The 17,241-nt window shown below is 35.3% G+C and overlaps 1 protein-coding gene across 5 annotated transcripts in view; it reads right to left on the bottom strand.

Annotated features, from left to right (window-relative positions):
- LOC136847452 (U2 snRNP-associated SURP motif-containing protein) overlaps positions 1–17,241 on the bottom strand; it is a 49,597-nt gene that overhangs the window by 8,216 nt on the left and 24,140 nt on the right. For 3 of the 5 annotated variants that reach the window (XM_067119168.1, XM_067119158.1, XM_067119189.1), the window contains exons 13-19: positions 16,643–16,760; positions 13,468–13,630; positions 8,163–8,242; positions 6,536–6,725; positions 6,173–6,407; positions 931–1,049; positions 660–792 (exon numbers count right to left, since the gene is read on the bottom strand). In XM_067119168.1, coding sequence (XP_066975269.1) covers positions 660–792; positions 931–1,049; positions 6,173–6,407; positions 6,536–6,725; positions 8,163–8,242; positions 13,468–13,630; positions 16,643–16,760 — 1,038 coding nt within the window. The remainder of the gene's footprint in view (positions 1–659; positions 793–930; positions 1,050–6,172; positions 6,408–6,535; positions 6,726–8,162; positions 8,243–13,467; positions 13,631–16,642; positions 16,761–17,241) is intronic. The other 2 variants (XM_067119178.1, XM_067119198.1) reach the window with 1 other exon arrangement.

The following is a 17,241-nucleotide window of genomic DNA, read 5'->3' as shown; positions in this document are numbered from 1 at the left end:
GTGTGAATCGGAGGTCAACTGCTAACAAGGTTCAGTGACTGAAGAATTAAACACAACTACCCTTCAAATAAGACAAATGTTAAATATGTCATTTCTGGGAAGCTAACAATGAATAAATGAGATGATGTTGATAATGATTCTCTAAAACCTGTCCCCCCTGGTAGAACTTGGCCCACTGCAAACGCTTGTCAAGCAAAAAAACAATTGCACTTGAATCTAAAATACACCCATAACTACATTTAATGGCATTAGTCTCATTAATGAAGGCTTCAAGTATGACCTACTTTAGCCAGTAAGAGATAACATAGTTCAGTATATGCCTGCATTAAAAGTGTAGAGACAATACTAACTTTACATGCAATTTACTCAGTTCATTTGTTGGTTGCCATGTAAACTGCAACTTCTGTATGTAAACATAGTTATTCCCAGTCTCTGTTTACTCCTCCTCTCTAGCATTGTGAATGGATATTTTATTAGAAGTTTTGCTAAAGTTAATACCCCTTGAATAAATGTGGTCAACCCCATCCAAATCCTACTCCTCTTTCATAAATTAAAGCTTTAGTTTTACTACTGGGGACTAACAAAACCTATACAGCCCAGAATGTTCAAGAATATATTGATAGTATTACAGAGTTATCCTCAAATACAAATATTCTTACCATGACTATTTTGGTTCATGTGTGTTACTGATCCCGAACGGTCATAGACAGGGGTACTATCAGAGCCATTTGTGGCAGCGTCATCTCCACTCTGATTGGCTTCGATTACTTCCCACTTTGAAGTTGTAACAGCCTGTAATTAATCAAATTATAGTCCAATTACCACTTCTAAAAATTAATAATAGCAGTAAATATAATCCAATAAAGTCTGTATATATCCCCATAATGAGAGGTTATGTAAAATATTCAATATATTCAATGTACACATTACCTGAGCTTGAACACGCTTTGGGCTGACACTTTCCCATTTTGAGGAGACAAACCCAGGAGCTGGTCCATTGTTCATCATCCCTCCATCCTTCAATGGAACACCATCTACATCTTCATCAACTGAGATACAAGGGAGAGAAAAAGCTCAGACAATAATTTTGGTATGCATTACGCAGAAAAAAAATTCCTACAAACAACTAATGCAACATGGAAACACTGTTTGCTCTTTAACACTTCCCTTTCATATTATGGTATATTTGTATCTTTCTAATACCGAAATCTTACAAGCTTCATACAAATAAAGGGAAAACATACAAGAACAAAGGAGCAGTAGCAGATATGGGAAAAAGGGAACCATTAGTCTCCCTTATATAATTCTCCTCATCAGATAGTTAAAAGTGCTGTCAGTCATGGGCAAAGTTGAAGAAGTTGAACAGCTGTACCAATTAGAAATGCTCAAGTTCATTCAGCTTGCAAGTTTTCCAGTCCTAAAAGCACTTCAACTAGAAACATGTTTCACACAAGAGGAAGTAGCCCAACTAGAAGGGCTAAAAGGATGAATGTTTCACTGCACAAGCCCTAACTGCAATGCACTGTCTGCCATAGACTGTATTACTCATTCTTCTCTGCCAATACCTATCTGGAGGTGAGGGGAAGGGAAGAGGAGACTGTGGATTAAGATTAATGAACCTGTATGAAATTGTTTCAGACTTCACTTGACCTTAAAGCTGAGGCATAAAGACACAAATACTTAAAAACAAAAATGGACCTTCTATCAAAATAAAATAACATGGCACACTTCAAGCCAAGAGGGACTCATGGAAACCAACACACAAGTCTTGAGAATGTCTAATTTCAGAAGTCAAGAGAAAAATCTGAAAAGAGTGAGAAGGCCTGAAAAACAGGCAAATGCATGACTAGAGAACTATCATGGGGCAGACAAGGGCAACTTAAGACTTTCCTCCAATAAATTTTAATTAGTTTTCCAAGAAAGGCATCCAAAGTCAGGCAGACTCATGAAAATTTACTAGAGGACAGTCTTAACCATGAACTCCAGACCATAGCGAAGATAGGAACCAACGATACCCTAGTGAGACCCCTTACCATATTAGACATCACAGGCACATAAGCTGACTCAAGGTATGACCAAGACCTCATAACACTGCAAGCACAGACCTCACCACCAATGAGCAAAGGAACTTCACTTTATCCTTCCATAGGGAGTATCTGAGTCCTTGACACAAACTAAAGTGCTATAAACACCACATGTGTGAAAATGGCAATAATCAAAGAAATTACTTCAGTAGCTTCTGCTGAACCCCAGTCAATAAGGATCACAAAAGGCAGTGGAAACAATTGCATGAGTAACATACACTGCCAACCTCAAGTTACCAAAGTTACCAATTACCCTATTATAGAATAGAAAATTAATAAACCTTTCCAAGTCATTTCTCTAGGATGTAAGTGTAATGAAAAATGGATGTAAGTGTAATGAAAAACCCTACCAAGACTCAAAAGGCAATTAACCCTTAAACGCATGAGCCTCTATTTATTTAAAAAAAACGTCTCCCGTATGCCGACATTCGTGAGTTAGATGCAAGTGGGAAAAAGTTTTTTCAAAAAATCACAGGCACGCTTAGTTTTTAAGATTAAGTTCATTTTTTGGCTCCTTTTTGTCATTGCCTGAAGTTTAGTATGCAACCATCAGAAATGAAAAAAATATCATTATCATATATAAATATTGGAATATGACAGCAAAAAAAAAAACTCATATAATTGTATACAAATCATGCTGTAAGCACAACGGTTAAAGCTAATGAGTTAATTTTTTTGAGTTGTATTGTACACTAAATTGTGATGATTTTGGTATATAACAAATTGTAAAACAATCAAAGCAACACAGAGAGAATATTATCACAAAATGATGCATGAATTAAATAAGCGGACGTAAAATTTTTTTTTTTTTTTTTTCAAAAATTCACCATAAATCGAAATATTGTGCCAGAGACTTCCCGTTTGTTGAAAAATGAAGCTAATTGATTGAATATTACTAGACTGTAAGTGTTTTAGCTTACAATTGCAGTTTTCGACCATTTCGGTAGAGTTAAAGTTGACCGAAAGTCGAATTTTTCTATTTATCGTGATTTATATGAAAATATTTCAAAACTGATAAAAGCTGCAACCATGAGTTATTTTCTGTTGTATTGTACATGAAATTGTGCACATTTTTTCATATATAAAACTTTATGTAACGACTAATATAAAAGCGATGCAAATATTACGACAACGAGACGAAAGAATTTCGAGATGTTGGCGAGTTACCGCGCAGAGGTAAGGAAAATGTTTTTCAAAAATTCACCATAAATCGAAATATTGTGCTAGAGACTTCGATTTATTGCAAAATGAAGGTAAACGATTGAATATTACTAGAATGTAAGAGTTTTAGCATTACAATTTAAAGTTTTTTGAAATTTTGGCAGTTATCGTGATTTATGTGAAAATATTTCAAAACTGATAAAAGCTACAACCATGAGCTATCTTCTGTTGTATTCTACATGAAATTGCACATTTTCATATATAAAAGTTTATGTAACGACTAATGTAAAAGATGCAAACATTCGACAACATGACGGAAGAATTTCTGAGATGTTCGCCGAGTTACACAGCGCATGAGCGTATGGAAAAAGTTTTTTTCAGAAATTCACCATAAAAATCGAAATATTGTGCTAGAGACTTCCAGTTTGTTGCAAAATGAAGGTACATGATTGAATATTACTAGAATGTAAGAGTTTTAGCTTATAATTGCATTTTTACCATTTCGGTCAAGTTAAAGTTGACCAAGCTTGAAATTTGGCAGTTATCGTGATTTATATGAAAATATTTCAAAACTGATAAAAGCTACAACCATTAGTTATTTTCTGTTGTATTCTACATGAAATTGCGCACATTTCCATATATAAAACTTTATGTAACGACTAATATAAAACAGTGCAAACATTACGACAACGTAATGAAAAGAATTTCTGGCGCGGACATAAGGAAAAAGTTTTTCAAAATTCACCATAAATCTAAATATTGTGCTAGAGACTTCCAATTTGTTTGCAAAATGAAGGTAAATGATTGAATATTACTAGAATGTAAGAGTTTTAAAACACAATTGCGTTTTTTGACCATTTCAGTCGAGTCAAAGTTGACCGAAGGTTGAAATTTTGGCAGTTATCGTGATTTATATGAAAATATTTCAAAACTGATAAAGCTACAACCATGAGTTATTTTCTGTTGTATTGTACATGAAATGCGCACATTTTCATATATAAAACTTTATGTAACAAAATAACTAATATAGAACAGTGCAAAAATTACGACAAAAAAATAAAAAAAATTTCTGAAATTTTCGGCCGGAGTTACTGCGTGTGCGTAAGAAAAAGTTTTTCAAAAATTCACCATAAATCGAAATATTGTGCTAGAGACTTCCAATTTGTTGCAAAATGAAGGTACATGATTGAATATTACTAGAATGTAAGAGTTTTAGCTTACAATTGCGTTTTTGACCATTTAGTCGAGTCAAAGTTTGACGAAGGTTGAAATTTTTGTAGTCGGCGTACGATGCGTCCACTTGGCACAACAGACAATTTTAGTCGGCGTATGATACGTCAGTAGGCGTTTAAGGGTTAATTGCCCACTCCGCCCTAAAGGTAGACCAGCATGTGACAGCAGCACGGGTGCATATCATACAAAATCATTGAAGGGTACAGTACAGTACTGACATAACCAATAGACACTGTGGGTCAGGAGGTTAACACTGAATCAAATGCAGCAAACACCTTCTCAACATAGCCTCAAGAAGCAGAGGTTGTTATTACATACTGTAGCCCATAGAGACCCCAGTCTAAAGAATGTAACTAGAAGTACAGTAGTAAACATCCTGTAACAACCTGAGGGGACCAGAAGGTGAAGTAGCAAACATCCTGTAACAACCTGAGGGTAGCAGACAGACTGGTACAGAGGACGCAGTACACTATACCCATGTCACTGGCAAGAAGCTAAGCAAAGCTATTAAGAACAGTGGGAGAGAGGAGGTAAGCAAGGGTCTCACATATCAGATCCTTTAAGAAAGCCACACAGCTACGTTCAATGAAGAGTACAAACCCAAGGAATACCTTCATCACTGGTGGAAGCACAGGAAGAAGGTAACAAGACCTCCCCCTGAGAGATGGCAGGTAGGCCACACCAACAAGCATCACTAGGTTGAAAAGGCAGTGAGGAAGAAGCACACCAATCTCCAGACAAACTCCCATTCAGCATCAAGAGACATCCAAAAGATTGGGAAAAGACAAAAACCTCATGTAACAGTAGGTAGGTGGGAACCTATGTCAAGGAATGGGAGGAGGGTCATCAAAAGAAAACAAAAAACCAAGACTCCTTGCCAAAAGACTCCTGCCAGGGGAAAACCCAAGAAAGTTACGTTAAAATGAGATAATAAAAAAACTTTAATTGGAATAAAAAAAAATAATCCTAGAGAGCCCGAAGCATACACAAACAAAACAGTCTTCCTGAAAGGTTACCACAAATGGGGTATGAGTAACAATAAAAAGCATTAAAATTCATGCAATGCAAGAGACAAAAGCAAAAACTGTAATGATGATACAGAAAATTAAAATGAAGCTCAAGGCAACCATTTTGTAAAAGAGCATGCCCACTGAAAATCCATGCCTAGGCTAGTTCAGTGAACAGGCAAAGGATGGTACAGAACAAATACACAAAAACAAGATACAGGACACATTAATGAATATTGGAGAAATACTGACAAAAAGGCAAAAGGTATGCTATGCAAGCCATGTCCGGATAAAAAATTAATGAGAAAGGAGCTATGAATCCCAACACAGGAATAGCATGCATTCACAGAGACATATTACAAAAACGGACTGAAAAGGAATAATTTACCAAACCCTCTAACAGAGGAAAAGCAAATACACATATGAACTACTTCAGAAAATATGAACATACAAAAGCATAAAAAAAAGAATAAAACAGCAAAAAAGCTAGGGAAGAACTTGGTGTTGACTCAGAATGCACAGCACATCCGCTGCAATCAAAGCTTAAAAGAACAATTGAGTATGACTGCTGGTGGACAGGAAACTGTGGAGTGAGCATGCGTGGTGGAATTGTTGTTCTTTTTAATTTTCTAGTCAGTGTAGATGGGTCTGTTTTCCAAAGGACAAGACTAATTATGGATAACCTACAATACATACGAGGTGCCCCATCAATGTCATCGTCGTCGTCATCCTCATAACCCATCAGCGCAGAAATGGCATCACTTTTAATTAGAGGTATCCCATCAAGATCATCCCTGTCTTCTTCTTTAATAGGAATTCCATCTACATCATCAAGAGGATAACCATCAACATCTTGGGTTTTCACTGGCTCAACACATACAGTTGATTTCATCATTTCTTCTGGGAGTTCCATGTCAGGCTCCTATTACAAAACATGTTTCATTTAAATACAGTTCAAATTAATCCAGTTCTAAAATCTTCACATATATATTAGATCAAAAACAAAATAACAAATGTAAACACTTCAGAATGGGAATAATAGTTTCTTACCCGTTTAACAAGACCTAAAAACAAATTTTGTAGATGTATAAGAAATTCATGAGGATATATAGCCCACTCCTCCCATGCTCTACAGCACTGCATTATCCGTTGTTTTACTTGTTCTGCTCTTAACCGTGATTCTATTAAGTTGTATGCAGTGTGAAGACCCTCAAAAATTTCTGCTAGTTTTGCTTGGAACCTGTAACATCAAAAACATTTCTGGACATAACTTATGATCACCCCTTGTCCTTCAAATTCAAAATAAGCTTAGTTACTTAAATTACAGGATCTATGACAGCCCATAACTGGAAATAAAATTAAGTTGTTTAAATCATTAGACTGACAAACTTCTGACAAGTAATTTACCAATAAATCATCAAAGCTTACAAGTTGCTCTGAAACTTATTGCTACAAAGTCTTATAACTCAGCCAAGGTTTAAAGATTGCAAATTATGAAAATTTAAGTGCACTATATATCAAAATGGACATTTCTTGAATAAAAAACTTCAACCAAAGAGATTTCTCTTCAGAAACTGTACAGAGAGGCTTTCAAAGTATTTCGTCTGCTTCCTTTTTTTTTAGGGGCCATCCTAATGAATTTTTTCTTATTAATTATTCTTGAGACTGTTGTTATGAACACAGACACAGACAAGAGGCCCTAATATGATGTGAAATTAATTTTTTTTTTCCTTCATGAGCACATCAAAAATACTTCCACTTCCAAACTGTACATGCTATCTCAAAAAAAGTGGTTATGTTTTACCATAAAAAACTGACTTTCTCTCCCCTTTTTGTAGGTTTGAAACCCTTCCCCCAAGCATCCTACATACTTAAATATACTGATTCCAACAACTATTGGCCAAAACTTATAGAGTAAGATTAGTCTACAAGTATAAACAACAACAAAATTATTTAAAGTAAAAGCAAATGAATGACAAAAGAGAAACATGCATCGGAACTGGAAATTGAACAGCTTCTCATTAGTGAAAATTCCTTATATATTATCATGCATATGTACTACACACATCATTACTTTTATTATTAGTATTAAATAGTTTAACCTGACCACAAGGTTCCATTTCTAGTCTCATAAACCTTGCCCAATGGATTACCTCCTAACAATTTGTGATGGGGGGAATGATGTTCTGGCTTACTAAAAAGTCTAATAAATTGCCTTTCCAATCATATACTGATATATATAATACTGCAATTTGTGTCAGCTATTGCATTTTAAATTATGGAAAAATGAGCAATATTTTTTTTTTTTAATTTCTGATTGGTTTAATGAAAATTCTTTCTGAACAACCCTCACTTGCTTAGGATATGAGTTTAAAAATAACACTCGGATATTATCCCAATGCTCCCTGACATCAAAATATTCATGGTTGAATTTTTTTCATGAAAGGTCATCAGAATTTCAAAGGTACAGGAAGTAATAACTGAGAAGAGCAAAGCTAAAGAAGTTGGCCAGCCTGGGGAAGAAAACTAAGGAAATAGAAGAAATATAAAAGGTAACAAGTAAGGCAGCTTGAGCTGGAAGGATACTGCAACAAATTTTCAGTACCATTTAACAGTCTGCCAAACCAGGCACACTGCAAATGTTAATCCCCACAAGGATGGCAATGCGTCAACTTACCCTTTTCGATAAAATGAAGCATTGGAAACTTTAACACTGCAGTTGTGAAGAATATCAGATACTAGATATAATCGTGCTATCTGAAAATAAAAAGAAGGCCAACATGTAACATACATTTTCTATACAGTTTAACCCTAGACTAATCATTAATCAATAAGGAAGTTAGGCATTGGAGGATGAATAGATGGATGAACATGAAGCAAATCATATGTATACTTGAGTATCAGAGAAATAAAATGAAAAGTATAAAATGTATGAGAAAGAAATAGTATTACATTTATTATACAATACTGAAATTTATTGCATGGATATGAAAAGGAAATACAGTATTAAAGGAATGAAGAACTGCATTTTTGACCAAGTCTGCTTTTTAAGATGATCTTGACCATCATCACCAAATGCACATACCATACATGGTCAATGAGGAGAAGAAATACAATAAAAATGGGGACAGCGATAGACAAAATATAACAAGGAAAAGGTCCATGTACAGCATAAGTGGTTAGCAACAGGAAAATATAGGCAACTATGAATGCCACTTATCCACTCTGAAACATAACATTACCAGGCAATTTAACATACCACAGTCATACAGTAAGAAATATGATTGTCCAGGTAAAGATCTTTCATTTAAAAGCTTATTTGCTACATAGATGACCAAAATATGTACCTTTATAATAAATATGCTAGTAACTTGAAACCTATTAGTACAAGTTAAAATTTATTAAAATTTGCAGTTCATTACCAAGTCATATTAACAGTATGTATGTCTGCCTTCCACAAAAACAATTGCAAATCTACAGAATATGAGCAGATGTCTCATAGTCATATTAGAAGGCTAAAGCCCAAGTACAAGTACTCATTAGGGAAATCTCTTCTTTCATCACAAATCTTAGAAACCTTTTGTCAACTTTAATATCAGTATATATAATAAAAGCCTGTTTTACAAGTACCATTTATTAGTATTAGTGTTAAAGACCAGAGTGTAATGAAGATGGCACCGAAACAGGCTGTTGCCACATCGGTGCGAGTGAGATGTAGAGCCTATGTAGTCATTGTAGGACAGGAGATAGAGCACTCCTGTCCTGAGTACTTTATATTCTATCAATGTGCCGAGAACAGGCACTACTGTATTCTGGTCGAGACCAACTATATGAGAATTCTTTGCAATCAGCTGGTCTGTCTTATGGAGCCCTGGGGAACCATGAGAGTGTAACTCCTTTGAGGATGAACAGTGGCTGCCAAAAATAGGTTTTCCTATGTCAAGACCTGTTTTATGCAACACTTGAGCAACTAGATGCAATGCTACATATAATATAAACTTGCTTTTACACTTATTTCGCATCCCATTAATTGGATGCAGTGCTACAAGCAAGTTAAACTCAGTTTTACATTCAAATTTGCATCTAATCAATTTATGCATGGTCTGATGCAATGAAAAAAAGCAACTGGCAACTACCATTTTCAATTACAGGCAGTCCCCACTTACCAGTGGCATGGGTTAATGGCATTTCAGTGTTACGGGTCTTGGCCAGCGACATTGTTAACCAGATTTTTGGTGCCGGTAAGTGATTTTCAGCGGCGGTAAGTGGTTAATTGGCATCAAAAAGCGGTTTATCAATGCAGAAAACCTGTTAACGGTGCGGTTTCTGTTAAAATTACTCATGGGGATTTTGGTTAGAGACCACCATTAACAGAGACTGCCTGTATTCATATTTCCCTCTCTCAGCACAATAATTCTAAAGTTTACTTTGTTTATAAGATGTTGCACTGTGCTGTACTAAACAAAACAATGATAAAAAGTTATACCAGTAATTTTAAATACCTTCATTTTTCTGATGCAAACAATGACAGTGCAGGGAAATTTTAGTCTCATAATAACCTGCAATGCTTTACACATATTTTCCAAGAAAACTGTTGGATATTAAGCCGTGAAGGCAATTCATAACAGTATTCAGAGCAATTCATAACAGTACAGTAATAGTTTCTTTTACCTTCCTAATTTTCTCCCACTTTATAGCTTTTCCAATAATCAATTAAGCAAAGCAAATGCCTACAATACAATTTATTTTAATTATACACAAACATACATTAACAATTTTCTGAATGGGAAGGACAAATCCAAAAAGGTTGCTTCTTTCCCAAAAGATTTGCAATGGAAGGATCTCCATACTCTGGGCACTCACGCAATGCATCTACAGTGAATGAAAACCCAAAGATGGACTTCCAGTAGTCCCGTAGTATAAGAAGCATAGTACACTGAATTGACAAACGTACACTCTCTATGTCTGATGAATGACCATAAGATGAGATTACTATCGTAACCCTATACCCACGGCGACGAAGTGGCTAGCCATGATGATGGGGGTACACAGAAGGCAAATCCATAGCATAAAGACTGATTAAAGAATGAATGTGTAAGGAAAAACCCAAAGTGTCCACCCTAAGGACACTCCTAATGCAAAGGAGCTTCTCTAATGATGTGATACCAGATGACCTACTCTCAAGACTTGAAATAAAGAAAAAATCGAAATGAGAATCTGAAAAACCTGATCTAAAAAAACCCATATTTATTCAGAAATAATTCACAATGATGTTGATACACTGGCACCTCAATTTGACACAGTCCAGGAGTCTGGCCTCCCAATAAATAACATCAGCTAAGTAAGGGAGTCCCAGTAGTATAGCCTATTCAATACCTCAGAATTGGTGCAGCAGTCATGTAAAATCTGTCCCAATCTTTCTTCTCTTCTTTTCATTGACAAGTTTAAGAGTCCAGCAGGCTGTTAAACACAGTACAGTAAACCCCCCGTATTTGCGGGGGATGCATACCACACCCCTCCGCGAATAGCTAAAACCAGCGAATACTTAGAACTATTATAAAAACACTTAGAACTGCCTATTTTGATAGTTCAAACAGACACAAAACAAACTAAAAATGCTTAGGCAGGTATTATCCTACTTATGGTGGGGTTAGGTTCCAAAAAAACCATCGTTTGTTGGAAAAAGCGTTAAGAAATACCAAAACATACCTCACACATAGCCTAGCCTACACTAGGGTATTCAGTACCATGTATAGATATAATATGGTAGCCAGCATACACTTTAAAATATACTCTTTACATAAACAGTATATTGTATACATACATGGTAGCATAGCCTACATTATACTGTACTCTACAGTATATTCACACCATCGTATTATACAAACGTCAACATAATGAATATGCATCTTTTCCATGGATCTTTTAAAATGCTATGCCTTAATTCACTGTATCCAATAATATTGTATATATTCTTATGTTGCTTTTGTATTATAAATTGCGATCATAGAGACCAGTATTTTTGGCTTGGAAATGTTTACGTGGTGTTTACTTCGCTGCATTTAACTCAGTTCAGAGCGCTTTTCTTGCTTTTAGTTAGCATAAGTGAATCTCTAGAGTCTAGATACTTTATTTATAAGGGGCAAGGTTATTTTCCGTTATACGAAGTGTTTTTAAGTCGAAATATAACTAAAATACGTCTCGTTGTGAAATTAATTTATCGATCACTTTTGTTAATGGATGACGATGGCCGTTTGGGGGCGTTGGTTTTGTGTAAAAAAAATTCAAGATTCCGTTCGCTTTTTTCACCTGATTTCATCATAATACGAGCTTTACGTATTTACCGTTTATCGGCGTAAAAATAGCAGTAATGTGTTCTTTCATGCCCAGTAGTTATGATTAAAATACTTTCTCTCCCATTTTAATTACAATAGAGTTTCATCCATGTTGCCAATGCACGATAATTTACAGTATAGTTATTAGCAGCTTGAACATTGTTTTCTCAGGTTCAGCTACAACTTGCAGCTTAAATTTAGCAGTATATTTCCTTGATGATCTTTTATCAATACCAAATAAGGGTATAATGTACAAATACATCAGTCCTATTCTACTTAACGTCATTTGTACCATAACCATGGTAATTGTTTATTACCGTACAATGGTTGAAATACCAGGTAAACGGCTGTTGTTATCTAATTCGGTTATAAGCAAAGCAACAGTTTCCTGGTTGGTTGTTTATGGCTGTACACATTTATGCAAGAGCATAGCATTACTTTAATCATTCTCTTTTACTTTTTTAACTAGAAGATGGGATAAAGTGATGGAGGAAAAGTTGTCAATTGTAATTTGGGGTCTCTCACTGCCTGATTATGCTGCTGCCTGCTCCCGCGCGAAATATAAAAATATTTTATAAAAAATATTGTTGTATCGGTACTAATTGCTTACCAGATTGCAGAACTGAATTATCATAACGTGAATTATCGCAACTTGAGCATTACCTGAGATTTTAACAGTTTTATCACAAAAAGTGCATTTAGTCATGAAAATGAGATGAAAATACAGCATTTAGTGAATATTTCTCCGTAAAAAATACCGCAAATGGGAGAATTTTCTGCGAATAATGGGTAGATATGTTCCAAGGACAAATCCATGAATACATGAGTCTACAAATCGTGAGATCGCGAATACGGGGGGTTTACTGTAACAAATAAAAAAACTCATATAGGCATAATAAAATATAAAACAAACATATGCTCAACATTTGAGTTTGTGTTTTTGTCTGCTGATTCTATGCTGAATTACCATTTTGTAATGCATTATGGTGTCTTGTTAAAAATCTAGCAAACATTTCAAATGTGCAGGTGTTAGTGCATGTGCACAGGTGTAGGTGTAGGTGGGTGTGCATGCAAACACACTCGGTTTAGTACAGATATGACAGCAATATTGTCATTTACTTAGAACAGCAAAACAAACATTTACAAAATCCTTACAACCCAACAACAAGTCTAAGCACTATAGCTTAGGCTATAGTGCATCATTGGTTGAAACATTTAGCACCTGCAACATGCACAATATTTACATATTACCACATTTTATTTAGGAACATTAACTTAACAAACTTGGGAATAAAATGGCTTGTACTTTTACATATTTGAACATATCTGGTAAGTAATGAAACCTGTAAACTGGGGTGTTAGCACATGAGGAAAATAAAAGAATGAAAAACATATCTCATGAATGAACACTTAAAAGTCCATTTACATGATTATACAGAAATATGATCTACAGCAAGGGCATAGGGCTGCCCCTCAGCAGGGTTGCAGTACACATTTCTTTGTATAGTCACAACTACCAAGCCCATTCTCTCGACAAACTAGTGGTGAAAGGTATTCGAAACTAATAAGTGAGAGGTTTGTTCCTCACAAAAATATCTAAATTTTATAGGTACTCTACAGAAAATTTATATTTTCATAACAACTTACTTTTTTTGGTAATGCTGTATCATTATTGGTTAATGCTTCTGTGATGCACTGACAAATCTCCTCAGCTGCATCAGCATGTTCAATACACCAAACCATGGCTTCTCCTACTTTTTCTCTTTCTGGCATTAAATTTCGAATCATACACTCTAATCTCCCTCTTTGCCTGTAAAAACATTAAAAGTTGATTAACAACAGGAGTAATCAAAATGAAAATTCAAAAAGATCAAATAGAAACTACAACAATAATCTATTCATACATAAGTTACTTAAGGGTCTTACATACTTTCTCTTAAAATTCAATTCTTTTCAAGATGTTGGTCATACTAGCTCACTTCCAAATTGTAGAAACAATACCTACAGTAGTATGTAAAAAAAAATTTTTGAGTAAAATGACTGCATCAAAATATGAATTTGAACATTTTAATGTACATCCCCTTAAACTTGCTAAAATGAAACGTCTGCTATCGAAGGTGACTGAAGAAAAAGTGACCATGGGGAAAGCCGGGCAGGATGGATGGGAAGGGGTATGCAGGTGTTTGATTTCTTGAAAAATTTTGTAACAATTATTGGCTTAAAAGTATCAACGTCACTTCAATGACATTAGGTTTATCATTTTGGAGTGGCTCGAGTATTTGTGGGGGTGGGGGAGTTGCCATGGTCAGCGCTTACACTGTGGAAAGACAGAGAGCTAGGGGTGGGGGTTGGCCAGGGTAAATACTTAAGGGGTAAGAAGGCTGTAAGAGCTGAATGGGGATGATTGTACAGGTCTTTTTTTACCTTTAAATGTCTTTTTCACTTTTATTTTAAAAATACTGTACTTTGTTTCAGGTTCCACATTTATTAATTTCATATTAGCTTTTCTGATGTTGAAATACCAGCAAACTGAAAAAATTTGAACAGATTACAAATTAGTATTGGTATAAACTGCCCAGACATGTTGCATCAGAACTTTTCTCGGCCACTGGGGTGTCTGTGTGTTCATGAGTATATGTACGAGTATGCAAAGTGTTGAGGTAGACAACAGTACACACTTGCAGTGTATTTATATAGTATAGCATACAAAAATTTACTAATCCTTACTTGTCCAAATCACGTCATAAATCAATTTATGTGATTATACATTACTGGCTAAAACATTGGATAAACATGTAACGACATATGTTTATTGATAAATACAAAGGATATCAACATAAATAATCATGTAATATGAGAGAGAGAGAGAGAGAGAGAGAGAGAGAGAGAGAGAGAGAGAGAGAGAGAGAGAGAGAGAGAGAGAGAGAGAGAGAGAGAGAGAGAGAGAGAGAGAGAGAGAGAGAGAGAGAGAGAGAGAGAGAGAGAGAGAGAGAGAGAGAGATGTCAGTTACTCTTGCCATATTCTATGAGCAAGAAAGCAAGAACAACACTGTGCTACTGTATATTCTGCACAGATTGTATGGTCATACATTTGCATGGGACAAACCATTTAATGGTTTTCTAGAAAGGCACCAAGAAAATCTGTGAGACATATTTCTTGCCTTGATGAACATGATCCTAGAGGGACTTCGCATCAACAAGATGGCAGGAGAAACTTCGTGCAACAATTACAACTGCCATGATGGTAAAAAAGGAACTCACTGGAAGAATGGCACACCTGGGCTTGAGCACAGCTTGTGACAGTGATCTTAAGTTCCTCACTCAAGATTGGGAACATCTGTCAGCAGTTACATCTATAGAGAGTGGTATGCCATTCACAGAGGAAACTTAAAGAGTTTACCTCCGAGGCTGTTGACAACGGAATGATATCTTTCAAGCCTGGGCAACATTACTGGTTAATACTGTGATTGCTGCAAAGTTAACCCATACCATTAAAAACAATAACGTCTGTGGAAAGTGGGAATGACTAGAGCAGTAGGCATAAATACGTTTATACCTTTTTTTGTTTTCAAAGACATGTAGCTCTGACAATTTTCAAGGTAGACAACAATTTTGTTTAATTTGGCAGCTGAATGACTACTCTATAGAATGGCATAAAAAGCCAACTCCCAAAATAACTTTGTATGTGGAATGACGATTAGAAATTAAGATACATGAAAATTTTGCAATTCCCCCCCCAAAATATTTTTTTTATCCATAGCACACCCAGATGAATGTCCTAGTTACTGCAATGCAAAAATTTGTAATTAAAACAAGGAAAATGTGAAAAACATGAATGACAAAGTAGTCACGTTTTTCATAATAAAAAGTGATAGACTCATGTAACAAGTGCCAAAAACTCTCTATGCCTTTTTTGTTTAAAGATGTGTAACTGCAACAATTTTCAAGGTAGACTGCTCAATTTTGTTTTATTCTGCAGCTGAATGATCACTCTACGCAATTTCATAAAAAAACTTGCCCAAATTAAGTTTATCTAGGTGAAATAGAGTAAAATTTATATGGGAAAATTCTGAACTTTCAGCCACAAGAACTTGCCAAAAAAACCTGTTTGTGATAATACCTTTATTTTCTATCCAGGAAAATTAACAAGTTATTACAATGCAAAAGTTGTAGTTATTCCAAGGAAAATATGATAAAAGCGGCACTAAGCCAAGTGACTATAGAAAAATACAGTAGACATACATGTTACATATAAAAAAAAATTCAGGAATGCTAACAACAATCATCCTCACCTTGGTTGTCAGTTTGTAGGTGTTTTTTTTTTTTTTTGCATTCATCAAAAATATGCAATGGATTTAAATTTGGATGACGTCTGTATCAGTCATCACTAATCAAGAAGGTTAGCTGCACTATATCAGATGGTGTAACCATCACCCACATGCTCAGCAGGTTATTTTTTGAATACTGCATTTCTGCAGACTTTTCTTGTTAAGGGTCCAGGCATTTTAGAGACTTTTACCATGATTATTCATAGATTATCTAACACCTAATTACACAAGGGACGATTAATTTTCAGACATCATTCTGCCATGATTATTCTTAAATTATGTACCTAATTGCACAGGGGGCTATTAATTTACAGAAACCACCATCTGCACAGAACATTATTGGTCAAACTCATGAACAATAATATTCACGGTAAAAGCTACTGTTCTGTAAAACTATAGAGGTAATTCCTATTCCATTCATGAGAAATGACAATGACATGCAATCAAAAACTAGCCAGCATAACAGAGTTCTCTGACCAACTATGTATACTTACGCATTAGATAGTGATCCTTTTTTATTCTTATCATCCTCCTCCTCTTCTATCTTAATTAATTCCTCTGGCATCCCTTGTAAAAATGGATTGAGTGGTGGAGGCTTCCATATTGATCCAGCTAAAGAAGAGGTCAATTCATTAACACCTTATTGAAAGCAGTTATTAGTTAAAAGTTTAACCAGACTCCTGAATAAAGTTCACAGATCCCTATAATGACTGGCCAAATTATTTGTTCTTAAGGGCAAACACTTTGGCCAACCAAGATTCCCCATAAGGGAGCACAGTAGCCCTTACAGTGGGCCTACTTGGCATGCTGTATATGGTACTAAAGAATCTTTGCCGAGCCTAACCAGCATTACTTTCAGCCTTGTAATTTTTATATACTGTAGTCCTTTTGGTATCTTCTTACCTCACTGCTCAACTTATTAAAATCTGCCTTCTCCTAACTTTCACCTATCATTGGGGAACAAATCCTTTTGGTAAGCCAATTGAGAACCTTGAAACTTGACTATTTGATTAGATAACTACTTGGGGAAGAGGTCAAAAGAAAAAGGAAAAAAAAATGGAGAGTAAAAGAAACTGGGCATTTGGGATTTAGT

The sequence above is a fragment of the Macrobrachium rosenbergii genome, chromosome 2 (genome assembly GCF_040412425.1).
Source record: "Macrobrachium rosenbergii isolate ZJJX-2024 chromosome 2, ASM4041242v1, whole genome shotgun sequence".
NCBI lineage: Eukaryota > Metazoa > Arthropoda > Malacostraca > Decapoda > Palaemonidae > Macrobrachium > Macrobrachium rosenbergii.
The sequence above is the reverse complement of the archived record's forward strand: the minus strand, read 5'-3'. Positions and strand labels throughout refer to the sequence as shown.